Source organism: Pyxicephalus adspersus, chromosome 1, assembly GCF_032062135.1.
Source record: "Pyxicephalus adspersus chromosome 1, UCB_Pads_2.0, whole genome shotgun sequence".
In the NCBI taxonomy this organism is placed as follows: domain Eukaryota; kingdom Metazoa; phylum Chordata; class Amphibia; order Anura; family Pyxicephalidae; genus Pyxicephalus; species Pyxicephalus adspersus.
The window spans coordinates 28,288,872-28,303,230 of NC_092858.1; the positions used below are offsets into that span (position 1 = coordinate 28,288,872).

General features: G+C 38.0%; 1 protein-coding gene across 1 annotated transcript in view; it reads left to right on the top strand.

The window, feature by feature from the left end:
* Positions 1-988: 988 nt before the first annotated feature.
* The window catches only part of ATP8A2 (ATPase phospholipid transporting 8A2), a 334,998-nt gene continuing 321,627 nt past the window's right edge, over positions 989-14,359 (top strand). Inside the window, exon 1 of the mRNA XM_072400709.1 lies at positions 989-1,540. Coding sequence (XP_072256810.1) covers positions 1,149-1,540 — 392 coding nt within the window. The 5' untranslated portion in view covers positions 989-1,148. The remainder of the gene's footprint in view (positions 1,541-14,359) is intronic.

Here is a 14,359-nt window from a genome sequence, read left to right on the forward strand (position 1 = left end):
TTCTGTATGCATTTAATATCTTAATATGCAATGTTGCCTGGGGGAGTAACTCTTATAATTAGGTAATTTTTCAAAACTCCAGATACAGCATGTAAACAGGGTTATTAGATACATGGCTGTACCCATAGCCACAAATAGGAATGTGGAGACCTAATAGAAAATCACCAGAAAAATGATTGTTGGAATGTAGTAACCATGTATTTATGTACTCTGTATGGCGTCATGTCTGCCTAACTAATGTGTTTACCTATTGCCATACTGGAGAAGCAGCTATAACATTTCAGATGCTACAGCATGGCAATTGATCAAATTGTGTAGCCTAGCAAGTGATCCCATCATTGCACAGTCTGGCAAATGATCCCATGATTGTGCAGCCAACAAGTGATCCCTTTATTTTACTACTTGGCAAGTGATCCCTTCATTGTTCAGCCTTGCAAATGATCCCCATGATTATGCAGCCTTGGCAAATGGTCCCACCATTGTGTATCCTTGCAAGTGATCCCTTTATTGTGCAGCCTGGCAAGTGACATCATTGTGCAACCCACCTAGTCATCCTCCTATTGTGCAGCCTGGCAAGAGATCTCATGATGGTGCAGCCTAGCAGGTGATACCACCATTGTGTAGCCCAGCAAGTCATCATAACATTGTGCAGCCTAACAAGTCATCATATCATTGTGCAGCCCAGAAAGTCATCATATGATTGTGCAGCCTAGCAAGTCATCATTTGATTGTGCAGCCCAGCAAGTCATCATATCATTGTGCAGCCTAACAAGTCATCATATCATTGTGTAGCATAACAGGTCATCATATCATTGTGCAGCATAACAAGTCATCATATCATTGTGTAGCATAACATCATCATATAATTGTGCAGCCTAACAAGTCATCATATCATTGTGCAGCCTAGCAAGTCCTCATATCATTGTGCAGCCTAACAAGTCATCATATCATTGTGTAGCTAACAAGTCATCATATGATTGTGCAGCATAACAAGTCCTCATATCATTGTGCAGCCTAACAAGTGATGATATGATTGTGCAGCATAACAAGTCATCATATGATTGTGCAGCATAACAAGTCATCATATCATTGTGCAGCCTAACAAGTCATCATATGATTGTGCAGCATAACAAGTGATCTGTGCACACATGGCCCTTTGCAGAGATTGCTTGGCTTCCCCCAGCAGTAGTAGTGCAGTAGTAGTTAGTATGAGGTCTGTGACATGTGCAGATTGCTGCCAGTGCTGCTTCCTCCTCCTCCTGTGTCAGATCCCTGCTCATTCCTCGTGTCTCTCCTCCCTCTCACCTAGCAGCATCCCATGGCTCCTGGGGCCACTCCTCTGCACAGTCCCCGGCCCTATATCAGCCCCTCCTGATCTGTGTCCTCTGTGTGCAGGGCCAGTCTACTCCTCCTCGGGTTATAAGAAGGCGGATGATGAGATGTCCGGGGCCACGTCCAGTGCTGACCAGGCGGAGGCTGCAGCCAGAGTCATCCTTATCAACCAGCCCCAGACCTGCAAGTACAGGGACAACCGGGTCAGGTAAGTGACACAAAGACACAGATCTGCTGCTGGGGACACTGGCAGGACAGAGACTCAGGATTACTTGTAGCACATCTTGCACCAAGTTCTTCTAGATCTACACCTCTGGGGTAAAGGACAGACACCTGCCAGGTGATTTCTATATTGGTGACTACAAATTGGAAGAATAGAGGCATGTAGAGTGTTAACTACATTTACAATCATGTTCCCACAATTACATATACCTATGTAGATATTTATACACACACATTATTATAGTACCCACATCTTAGTGCTATATTTTGATATTTTTTTCTATCCATTATATGGATGGACAAAGATGCCCTGGCAATAGTGATCACATGATCAATTTTTTATTTATTACTGCACTCTGTGCTATAAAATACCATAACCCATTATAAAATGTTATCTCTGTGTTAATAAAGGTACTGTACAAATTATAACAATGTAACATTATATATTATGTTTGTGCATGTAGAAAACTAATGCAGAAGTTACTTGTCAACTCCTTGGTGCGTAGCGCTATGCGGAGGCAGCGGCTTCTGAAAGCTCCTGGTTTTGATGCTTTTATTCCTAATAGATTTTTTTATTATTGAGCTGCAATTTCTAAATGTAGTGACCAATATGAAATCACTGTGCTGGGGTCAGATCAGTACAAACATAAAAAATAAAACTGACCCAGAACCATCACTGCTTCCTTTAAATGGAGAAATGTTGTGTTCTGGTAAATGTATGAAATGTATTATCCCTAGTTTATGTACAGCGCTGTGTAATATGTTGGCGCTATGTAAACCTTGTTTATTATTATAATTATACCATTTATGTATTAGACCCCACAATATATATTTTTTTCATTTCTTTTAATTTTTAACATGCATAGGTAACAGTGACAAGGGTTGGGGCAATTTAAAACTCCAAAAGGGTGCTTACAAAAGTCACAGATTATTCCCAAATCAAAACTTTTGCTGCAAATTTTGAATACCTGGGGTAGTGTATTATGTTTTCTATTAAACCTTGTCACTTTTTCTGAACAGCTTGGTCTGCGTGTAGATGTGAAGAAAACATTAAATAAAAATGTGTGATGTGAAGAGGGAATTACTATATAACAATTAATATGCAATTATCAGAATATAATTTTTTTCCAGAATACAAATGAATAGTTCTTTTAGGGTCCGTTAAGGATTAAAAACCTTTTACTAAAGATAAATGTATTTGTTTTATTGGAATGAGTCAGGAATTGCTGGAAAACTTTCAGATTGCTCTAGCTGGTGGAATCTGATGTATTCATGTCTTTGGGGTTTGTGTTTGGTTGTCTTGCATTGGTTTATATTTACGTGTATGTGATTGAATATATAGATTTGTATGTACCTCTGTAAATACAAAGCAACATTTTTGTGTTTCTTGTTCCTCTGGTTCGGGCTCGATATTTGGCTGAGATGTTAGTAAAACATGTGTTTCTCTGCCATGTGTACTTCTATACAGATGACTATTTCTTGTGTATATGATAATGGGAAATATAATACATGTGTTCTCCATCATTATAAAATATAAACATCAAATATTTGTTTAATCTCCCCAAACATTGCACTGTCCATTGTTAGAGAAATGATCATCTGGAGCCATTGCCAAACATAGCACCTATTCAGGTCATTTTTTGTTTGCTTTGAAAGATGAAACCCAGTTGGTTGCTAAAGGCCATACTTCTATTTTCTGTTTTATAAATAATGACAATTACCACAGAAGAAGGAAATTATTTCTTTTCTTTTTTTGAAAGATAGCAATCTTTTTTTATATTTTATTCCAACACGAGTCAGAAATGGGCATTTGCCAGAACTAAATGGTCATGAGCTTCGCTCATAGGACTAGATGTATGTGTTAGTATTTAGTTGCTTTTGCTTTCTTTATTATTAATCTGTATTTATGTAACACCAACATATTATGCAGTGCTGTACATCAAATAGGGCTAGCAAATGACAGACAGATACAAACAATGACCCGAGGAGGGGGGGACCCTGCTCAAAAAAAAATTATAACCAAAGAAAATTCAAAACTCTCAGTGGCCGAGTTTAATCTGCATTCATCAAAACTTTTACATTTTAGTTTTTCAATCCTAACAGCACCTTTGTTTTATAACAGTTTTTGAGTCTTTGGTATTAGCTGGAGCCTGAGCAGGCAATGGGAGGGACTAATATAATATTTGTGTTTCTGACTGGGAGGGAATACAAGTGAATAAATAAAAAAGATTACAGTAATCCCTGTACGGTACTACTAAAGCACTACTACAACCAATATATATATATACATATGCTCTGGTTAGATTTATAGTTCCTCCTATAGGTTAGGCCAACCTCTGACCTGCGCCATTCATGGCTGACAGGAAGAAACTTCTGTCACATGACCAGCAAATCAAGGACAAATAGCTATTCCTTATATTACCTTGAAAGCATTGTCTGTAAATGAGTTGCTGCATATGTCTACCCCTTATGTTTACCTCTGTTTTAATTCATTGAGGCCCCATCTGCATAACAAATTGATAAATTTAACCTCCTGAGCAAATCACTGATGTCTGGATTTCTGTACCAAAAGCGGTACACTGTTTTTCATGAAATTTTTTTTTTAAATTGTAGACCTGTAACTTACAGAAATATGTCCGAACAGGGGTCTAGTAGATATTCCCTCCACGACCCCCATCGACAGGCGCGTGCACGGACATCATCAGGAATCGCCGAGGGACGTGTACGCGAACGCCGGGTATTCCAATTCTTTCCGAACTTCCATGCAAAAAGTGTTACATTTTTTGCCTGGAAATTTATTTTAGATTCTAGACTATAATTCACCGAATTACTCAATAATTACTTATAATTCACTGAATTACCGCATAACTCACCGAAATATGTCCAAAATTTTATAAATTTAAATATAAAAAATAGTGTATATTGTAATGTACCTTTACAGTAGCCTATATAATATATATATAATACAATTATGTATATATTATATAAAGATTTCTTTGTATTGGACTCAATACAGCTTTTTTGTATTGAGTTCAATGCAAAGTGATTTTAATTTCCCGCACCGACGCATGCGACTCGCCGGAAGAAGAAGGAAGAGAGAGGACGTGTCTGGAGGAGCTGCAGGGACCGGGTAAGTATTTTCTTACATGTGTAATCCGATTGTCATATAATGTATGACAATCGGATTGCAATACATCGTTTGTTTATATTTTTAACCACCTGGGAAGAGTTCGGGTTTAACACTTTTTGCAAGTGTTTTTACCTCGAACTATGTCGGGTTTAACGCCCAGGTGGTTAAAAAAATATTTTACCATAGGCTGCACAAATGCAATTTTGTGTGATATAACCCTTCTGTTATGTTTCACATATGCAAAGTTCATGCTATTATTTCTATACAGTCATGTTCCCCTTCACTTCATATCACTTGGGGCCTACAAATATAGTGGGGGGGGGGTATTTGACCTCCCCATGTGGCCAATTATCAGGTTTAAAGACTTCCCCCTTCTATTCTTTGGCAGCTTAAACTGTCCAGAATGCAGAAGTAAGGTAGAAATAAAAATGTGTGTATAGTAGTAGTAAATCAAATTCTTCTGGGCTCTTTCTTGTAATGTGGAAGACGATTTGCAGCTTTCCAAGCTGCTTCATCAATTTATGAACTGATGGAGCAACTTGGAATGTTGTGAAACGTCTTTAGCACTACAGAAACAAGTTCAGGTAAATGTGACTACTACCAGATATACAAAAGAAAGTGTGGTTAGTGAAAACCAACATACCGGGACTTTTAAGATCAGGTTTGCAAAATAAATACACATGTAAAATAAAGCCATAATTTCTTTTTTTAATAAATTAACCTTTAAAACACGTGATACATTTACAAAAAGATATATAAACATTTTGACTTATTATGAGTACAGCCTTCAAAAAATCTCCATGTGGAAGCCTCTTCAAATGAGATGTTCCAAAAATTTCAGTGCGTTTCGCGGATTCTAAGTTTGCTTCCTCAGGATAAGGAGATCTATGAGTGATAATTAATTTCAAATATTTTAATCATCAATATACAAGTCTTCATAGTTACATATAAGCAATAGTACATTTATAACATTGATACATTTCTTATCTCATGTATGCATAATTTTTAATAATACAATAATAATAATACATTCATATATATTTTTTCACTTACATCAATGCTGGGTGCTAATGGTTAAGCATGCATTTTTGAACGCTATACTCCTAATAAGGTAAAATGTTTTTATATATCTTTTTGTATATGTATTGCATGTTTTAAAGGTTAATTTATTAATAAAAGAAATTATAGTTTTATATTACATGTGGATTTAATTATGCAAACCTGACCTTAAAAGTCCCGGTATGTTGGTTTTCACTAACCACACTTTCTTTTGTATTTGTATAAGAAATGGGATGTGGTCTAAGACTAAGGATATCCTGGAGGGTCTATGTGTTCTACTACCAGATATACATTGACCTGATTAATTAGAACCTTCACAGACACAAATACATGTGGCTCAGTAAGTAAATGCTGGGTAGTGTTGGTCTATCGGTCCTGACTAGACAAAATGAAAGTGACTTTGTAATGGTGGCCATAGGCAGAAGTCTACTGGTGACCATTAAACATACCAATACCCAGTTCTGTCTTGGCCAATAGACAGAAGCAACATATGTTGTATACTACTTTCTTTATGAAAAGCAACTCCATCGATAGAAAACACTTTTATTCCCCTGAGAATAGCCCTGAACAGACCAAGCATCAAATTAAGAATAAGTTATAGATATATTTATGCCTACCCTTACTAATTTTCCATTGGGTTCCATTGGGCAATCTGGAATGTTATTAAACATGATCCAAATGTAAAAATAAAAATTTGTGTTCATGTCGGTCCATCGCCTGTCCCTTCTGCAATAAAATTAACCTAGCTGCCTGATTGCAGTTTTTTAATTCCATTCACCTGTTCCATCGTACATCCCACCATCTTCTTCCGGCTTTTCTGGTCTTTAGCCTTTTTTGATTAGCTGGGTTGGGATGGTGATCATTCCATCCTGGGAGCCCCATTAGATGCGTGGATACTCAGCATATCCCAGCATCATAGCTCTGCAATCTAATAAAAGGAGATAGCGATGAGGCAGGTAAGTATTCTTTATTGCGGAAGAGATATCTTCTGTTCCGTTCTGCAATAAAAACCTGCCTGCTTGCATATTTTGCAAGTGGAGCTATAGTTTTGCTTTAAAGATTAGTCAATGTCATATCAATATATTCAAAAGTACAAAAAGCTTAACAACCATTACTTCAATCAATCCTGGTCTGCATGCATTAACATGAAATCATTGCACATTCCTTCTTGTCAGCTGTGCTTATACCTAGTTGTTCATAGTCATTGTACCCAGAGTTAGTATATCATATCTTTATACTATAAGACTGTCTAAGCTAGGAACATGAAAACTGAAAGCTGAAATCTGCTATTAAGGATCCAAGGAGATATAAGAAGCAAGTGGAAGACTAAAACTACAGCTTAAATATTACATTTGGATAAACTAGATTTTTAGCTCATCTATTGTCTGAAACTAAGATTCAGCCACCAATAAGATTTTGACGTTGGACATGCTGGGGCATTTATTTGATTAAGTTACCCAGCACACTAAATTGCACAACAAATTGTACATGTCGCTGTTTTAAAAAAACAACACACAGCATCGCATGCCAGGGTGCCATTAGGAATGAATGATCCAGCTCACCAATGCATATATTGTGCATTGACTCACTCCACTACATTTCCACATAAAAACGTATGCGTTTACATAACATGCTAATCAGATCTCTGGAGCTCAAATTTAAACTTTTCTGAATAGCATTAGCACTTCACTGATTGGATTCACTTGTTCCCTGGAATTGCTGACAATATTTCTAGTTCTGTCCAAGGAACATTCTAAGTACACACAGAAAACAGAGCTCTGCAGGCTGAATTTGTGAGATTGATCCGGCTATCAACCTATCTAAGATCAAAAGATTTCCATTTAAAGGCTTACTAAGGTGAATTAAATTTCTTTCAGAAATCTACTGGTTTAAATCAACAGTAAAAAATGTTTCAAAATTAAAAAAGAGAAAATAGTGTAACAAAAAAGATATATTATAGATATAGTTTCTAAATTTAGTTATGCAGAGAGATGTCACTGTCCTCAATATTACAGTCAGCACATAAAAATTAAAGGTTAATTAAGATTGTCTGTATCACCAAGAAAGATAAATGTTCATAAAAGCACATTGATTTTTTTCTGCATTTTAATGTCACAGTGCTGGAGTCACTTGTTATGCCTATACAGGCCTGGAGATCTTTTAGTAGGACATCTCTGAGTGGACAGTCCTATGCATGCCATGAAATACTCTGCAGTGCAGTGGGTCATGCGGGATTTGCAGAGCCACTTGTGTTGTATTGAATTTGCTTATGATACGTTTGTGCAAACCTAAAAATGTTTAATGTGAAAGAACTTTGTGTGCTGCTCTATTTTTTTTAAATCTTAGGCTACAGGAGGAGGGATCATTTCTAGCGAAGCAATGATCTTTCTGCAGAAGTCTGACATATGTATATCAGTGTTCTCCCCAGCACATTTTAGCTGGGTGCCCCACCGGGCACATTTCGGTGACTACCCAATTGTTTTTCAGTGGTTACTGAAAGTTAGGCCACAATAAAGAGGCTGCCACCCACCTATAGCTTCCTCCCACCCAGCTTAAAAAAATATCTGGTTCATGAGACCAGCTGCTTCTGTGCATGCCCGCATGAGTGCTGAGGGTGTAGCACTGTCCACGTCCACAGGGATGCTGGGGATGCCGTTAAGCCAACAGTAGTTCTGCCAGAACGGATCCCTCCGCCAGAGCAGAGAGATGCACTGCTAGCGGGGCAGTGGCAGCCTCGGCCACCCTGCCTACTGCAGCGCTCCCTCCCACGCCGCCTGCGATACCGGAGGATGCCACGGACTCGCCGGCCAGGTAAGTACCTTACATAGTCATTTGTTGTGTTTCCGGCCTCCATTCTTGCCTCCAACTCTCTTTTCTAAATTTCCCCTTTTTTCACTTTTTCCCATTACCTTTTTGCTTTATTAATCATTGACCTCCCCAGATGATGTTTAAATATCAGAATCGATATGTGGACATTGATTGCCTTTTAAGTTGATTTATTTGGAGACTTGTTTAAATACTATGATGGTTGGATGATAACTATTGTAGATCTATACCTCTTGTTTAATGGGCCTTGGTATCAGTGTATGTAAATGGTTATTCTATTTTTATTTTAACAAAAATCTTTCATAAAACTTACATAAATAAATATCTGGGAAGAATACTGTGTATACACTGCATATGTATCTATATATCTAAAGCCTTTATCCTGTAGTTAGAGAAAGAGAAATCCTCTTCAAAGTCAGAAAAGTCCTGTCCTAGTTTTCATCCAGTTTCCCAATTGGAACTATTATCCTCCATTACTGGCCAGGCCAATTAAAATGGCTAAAGATCATTTTAAGGAAGAAAAGAAGGACAAAGTAATGGTGCCTGTGATGGAACAGGGACTGGGGAGTATTGTGGGTTTAATTTTGCTTTATTACTTAATGAATGACTGACACACAATACAACTCAAATGTTCATTTAATTGCCATATGACTTGTCACACAGTTATCTGCATGCTTGTTTCCAGAGTGTGACTCAAACTTCTGAAAGCAAAAGATCAGCTTTGCATCCAGGCAATTAGCATTCTTTAGAATGAGTTCAGCAATGGCAGCTTTCATAATCTGTCAGTGTTAGGGCCACTTTACAGTGGTCATTGGGTCACTTTTGAAGTTCATGTAGGCGAGCATTTGAAATCCACATCAAATACAGGTCAACAGAATCCTATTTATTGCCATTTAGCAATGAAGATTACAGTTCGGAGGCTGTGTTTGACCTTGGACTCCTATTGAGATACATTGCAAGCAAAACCTTTGACTTCATGTGTTTGATCAATTCTGCCTTTGAATACAAGAGACAGCATTTAATAAAAAAAAAGTCTATCTACATTAGCCCTAATGTATTTTCCTGAGTGGATGTGATGCAGTCCAATGTCACCTTGGGTTAATTTGCATGGCCGCTACAATGCCCCACTTGCTGATCCTAGTACAACTGAGCAGATTCATATTAGCTCTATGGTACAGCTGCGGTTCAGTTCTTGGCATCACCAAACAGTGGTGTGTAAAAGCTCCTCTTAGTGCTTCATACAGAAAAGAACTTCCTCTGGTAAATACCAGTACTCAATGGCCATCACCTCAAGTAAGCAGTTCTAGGCGGCAAAGCCCAGGGCCGTTCCCAGATGCACCCATGAAAGCTTTTAATAAATGTACGCATATGTAGTCAATAATATCCTCTTATGTGATGCTTTTAATATCACTTTGTAATAGTGCCTGGGGTATATGAGAGATAAACACTTGCTATAATAAAACTCCAGAAGTAAGATTTAGAACTATGTGGGAACTCTGTCTGCAGGGTTTCTATTTAATACATATTTCAAATGGATAATCATAGTGCATTATTTCTAATGGGCCTAATTTATTAAAGTTCTCCAAGGTTGTTGCGGGAGAACCTGGGTGATCCAGCAACCTAGAATGCATCTGGTCCAGGACTGAGCACATTTGCCAGCTAATAGCAAATGATTTTTAGGAAATCTAATACAGGTTTGTTGGATCACACAGGTTCCCCCAAATTGTTCTATAATCTCCACTCTTGGAGCACCTTAATAATTTAGACCCTTTTTTATGTCTTTCTAATTTATAACTAGTTGGACTGAGCTTTTTTTTTTTTTTACAGAATATCACAAATGTCAAGTTATATTTATATATGCCATTCGGCATACTGGTTAAACCTAAATGTAGAGGAGGTGTGGGGGCCCCTGATATTGTTTCCTACTATAGAGCATCAGTCTTAGTGCCCCTGACAGACTGGTTTCATAGTCGGGAGTTGAAAGAATGGGTGCTGCTGGAAGAATTTATGTCCCCAGTGAGTCCGGTCTCTGCCTTGGGTGGACCGGTCATTACTACGGCTGTCTTCCTCCATACCTCCACTTTCTATGGACTTATTACGTATATGGGATATTCTCCTTAGATCGGGCAAATTGTCTACGAGACCGGGGCCCATGACACCATTGTTCAATAACCCAGCATTTCCACCGGCATTGAGGGCTACCAATTTCTTATCCTGGTCCGCCTCCGAACACCGTCACCTAAAGGATATAGGTCATAATGGGCGGGTTCCCCCTTTATCCTCTCTAGACATTCAGACATACAGAAGTAAGCTACTTTCCTGGCTTTCATACAAGCAATTAATGTCTTTTGTGGCTTCTTTTACTGATCCATCCTTACTACACAGAAATTTGATGGAATTCGAGCAATTAGTTAGCTCACCTTCTCGCCCTCCCCATGTTGTCTCAAGGCTATATGAGCTACTCACACAAAATCCTGAGTCTATAGCCCCTATATACACAAGATACTGGCAGAGGGATTTGGCCGGTCTCATAACTGGAGACGACTGGGAAACTTCATTTACCCTCACACACAAGATGGCACTGACTTGTAAGGCCCAGGAGGTTAACTATAAAATCTTGTCTAGGTGGTATTGTTGTCCAGTGGATATGCATAGAATTACTCCCACAAACTCGGACTGCTGTTGGCGATGTTTGGGGGGCTAGGGGCATAGGGGGACTATGCTTCATATTTGGTGGGAATGCTCAAAGATATATCGTTTCTCGGATCTGATTATTCAGATATTTAATGACTGCTCCGGTTCTACAGTACCCAATACCCCTAACTTGGCTCTTTTATCCATGATACCGGGCTCGCTTAAAAGTATTAAAAGAGGTGCCCTGCGTCATTTTCTTGCCGCGGCTAGGGTCCTTATCCCGGGATTATCGGGGCAGTCTGTTGCTCCTTCTATAGCTGACTGGGTATCCGAAGTAGAAAAAATCCGTCATATGGAAATGCTAGTGGCGGAAGATGAGGATAGGATGGAACAATTTAAAATAGTTTGGTCTACGTATGATTGGTTTAAAGAATCTCCCTGATTCCAAATGTATTTATCTTAATGCGCTCGTATATTTGTTCGAGCGCTATTTCTGTATTTTTGTATTAAGGGCTTTCTCATATTTTCTCCAACCTTGGGTGGTGCACATCCTCTTTCCCCCTTCCCTTCCCAACCCCCTTCCTTGGGCTGCAATGTTCTTTTTATTATTGTTTATTGTTTTTTCTTGTTAAAAGATGTTTACACAAGTATATAGGGATATATGCGGCTTAAGATTGTTAGAGTATTACTTATGTTATATACCTCTATGAGTGTTTTTATTAACTTGTGTAAATTGTGTTGCTCTGTTTTATTCTGGTTCATGAAGGATTTGACAGATTATTGATACGTATCAGAGTATATGCTATATTTAAGATGAGTATTTTACGCTCATATGAGGCCAATGCCGTTACGGGTTAATAAGATTCCTGTGTTTTATGTTTTAATGTTTTCTATGTATGTTTGTCTATTTTTCTTTGAAAACTCAATAAAACTGATTGACACAAAAAATATCCCAGGGATTCCTCAATATTCTAAAATATTTTCATGGGTTCCCTAATGGTAAAATGGTAACTGAAACCCCACTATAGTGTCTTTGTTGTAATCTTTAAAGTGGAACTAAACCCACAATACTCACGTGTCCCAGTCCATCACCGGAAACCACCATCTTCTTTGGCCATCATGATTGACCAGGCCAGGGTGAGGTAACTTGACTTAACTCCGAAGCTCAGTTTTTTGCCAGGTATCTAGAGCAACCAGGCAGGTAGAAGGGAATATTTCACAAGAGACATTGCCTGTCCCTTTTTGCAATAATGACCTGCCTGATTTAAAAGTTGAACTCAAAATTCCACATTAAAGCAGCCAGAGAAGACTTGGGTGTATTGTTTAAAACTATTTTACTACTTTTAATTATAATTTCAGTGTTTATAGTTTGGGCACAGTTGTACTCCGAAGTTCAAACCAAAATTTTCCCTACAAAGGTCCAACAAACTATAATTGCAGTCAGCAAAGTTCATGCTTCCTTCTGAATAAAAAGTTCTAGCTCTAGGGTTTAATTTTTGCATTCAGAGGAAGGGAAATTTTAATACAACCCAAACATACTCAATACCTGATATTCATACTGCTATGAATCTGTAAATAATCATACATACCACTACAGAGATGATCATAGATGCTCACTGCTAATTTCCTTATTCATTCAGAGAGCTTGGGGGAAAAACACTTTATTCTGGTCATTTTCTCTGCTGACCCTGCAATGGGATACATCTTATTGAAGATAAAATTATATTGCCCTGCACAATACATTGTCACAATACTATTTCAACTCATTAGGAAAATTAATGGAGGATGAAGTTGTACTTAGGGAAATGAGGAATGTCTTCAGTATGTATCTGTTACACTGTATTATGGCATGCATTTGACAATTTCTCATTCTTGGATTTGATATCCAAAGGGAACTCTAAATTGAGACATGGATTTCAGCAGTAAGTTTGCAATGTGATACCCATTACCTTGCTGCCCTACTGTTTGTTTTTGGTGTTCTGTTTTGAAGGGCACTGATTCACTAGCTTTGGTGTGTATAACTATGACTGTAGATGGGTACATATTTGTTATTTTGTGTAAAAGTACTTTCATAAAATGCTGATGCTCTCTCTCCAAAAAAGCAAAAAAACTTCCACCACACATTGGAAAGTTACTTTGGCTCTTTTACATTTTAGTTACAAAGATTGTTTGAAATTTGATAAAAAGTGCTATAAGCTTGGTCATTCCATGCTTTCAGCCAGATCTGGTAGACAACTTATCTGTGGGCACAGACAGGCTGCTAAATTTCCATTCTTGAAGTAGAATTTTTTGATTAGATATGTTTTACCTGGTACAATTATTATTGAAATTTGTAATACTTTCCTCCAAATAGGAATCAACATTGGGACTGATTTATTATAGCTCCTCTAGGCTGGGAAGGATACACTTTAATCAGTGAAGCTGTGTGATCCAAAAACCCTGGAATGGATTTCTTAACAATTTGCTATTTGTTATCTGGACCAGATCCATTGAAGGTTTTCTGGATCACCCAGCTTTACTGATGAAAGTGTATGCTCTCCAGTCTTGGAGAGCTTTCATAAATCAGGCCTATTGTCTTGCAGGCTGTGCTTAAATATCAGTAGATAGTCGTGTCCTAGGATAGGTAAAGCTCAACTAAAGCCCAAATTGAACCAGACAAATTTATAAACTATTCCTTTATTCAGTGTGAACTACAAGTTTGAAATTCAAAATGTCATTATATAGCTGTGCACCTTTACAGACACATGATGTATGACCTATATTTAGTTTCTTGCTAACAAATTGAGGTCTTTGGACAGCTTACCACTTACCACTTGTGAACTACAAATCCCATCCCACACATGGTTTCTACTAGTATGTAGATTGGCTGGGAAATCTATTTGGATTAGGCATCTAATGTTCTTCATAAATTGGGTTTCACATGGTCACAGCTAAAGATTGCATTCATCAGATGAATCCAGAGATGAGAGTTAATTAGTTGTGGTGTCATTTGGAAACACACTTCGCCCATAAAACAAGCAAGTGTTACAGCACACCACAATCAATAGTAGCCTCGTTGGGCCTCTGGCTACCTGACTTAGGTGCCCTCTCTAACACATTCACTCTATCAGTACTGTTCCACTCACAGTTTTGTAGAATTGTTTGGCTTTCCTGGAA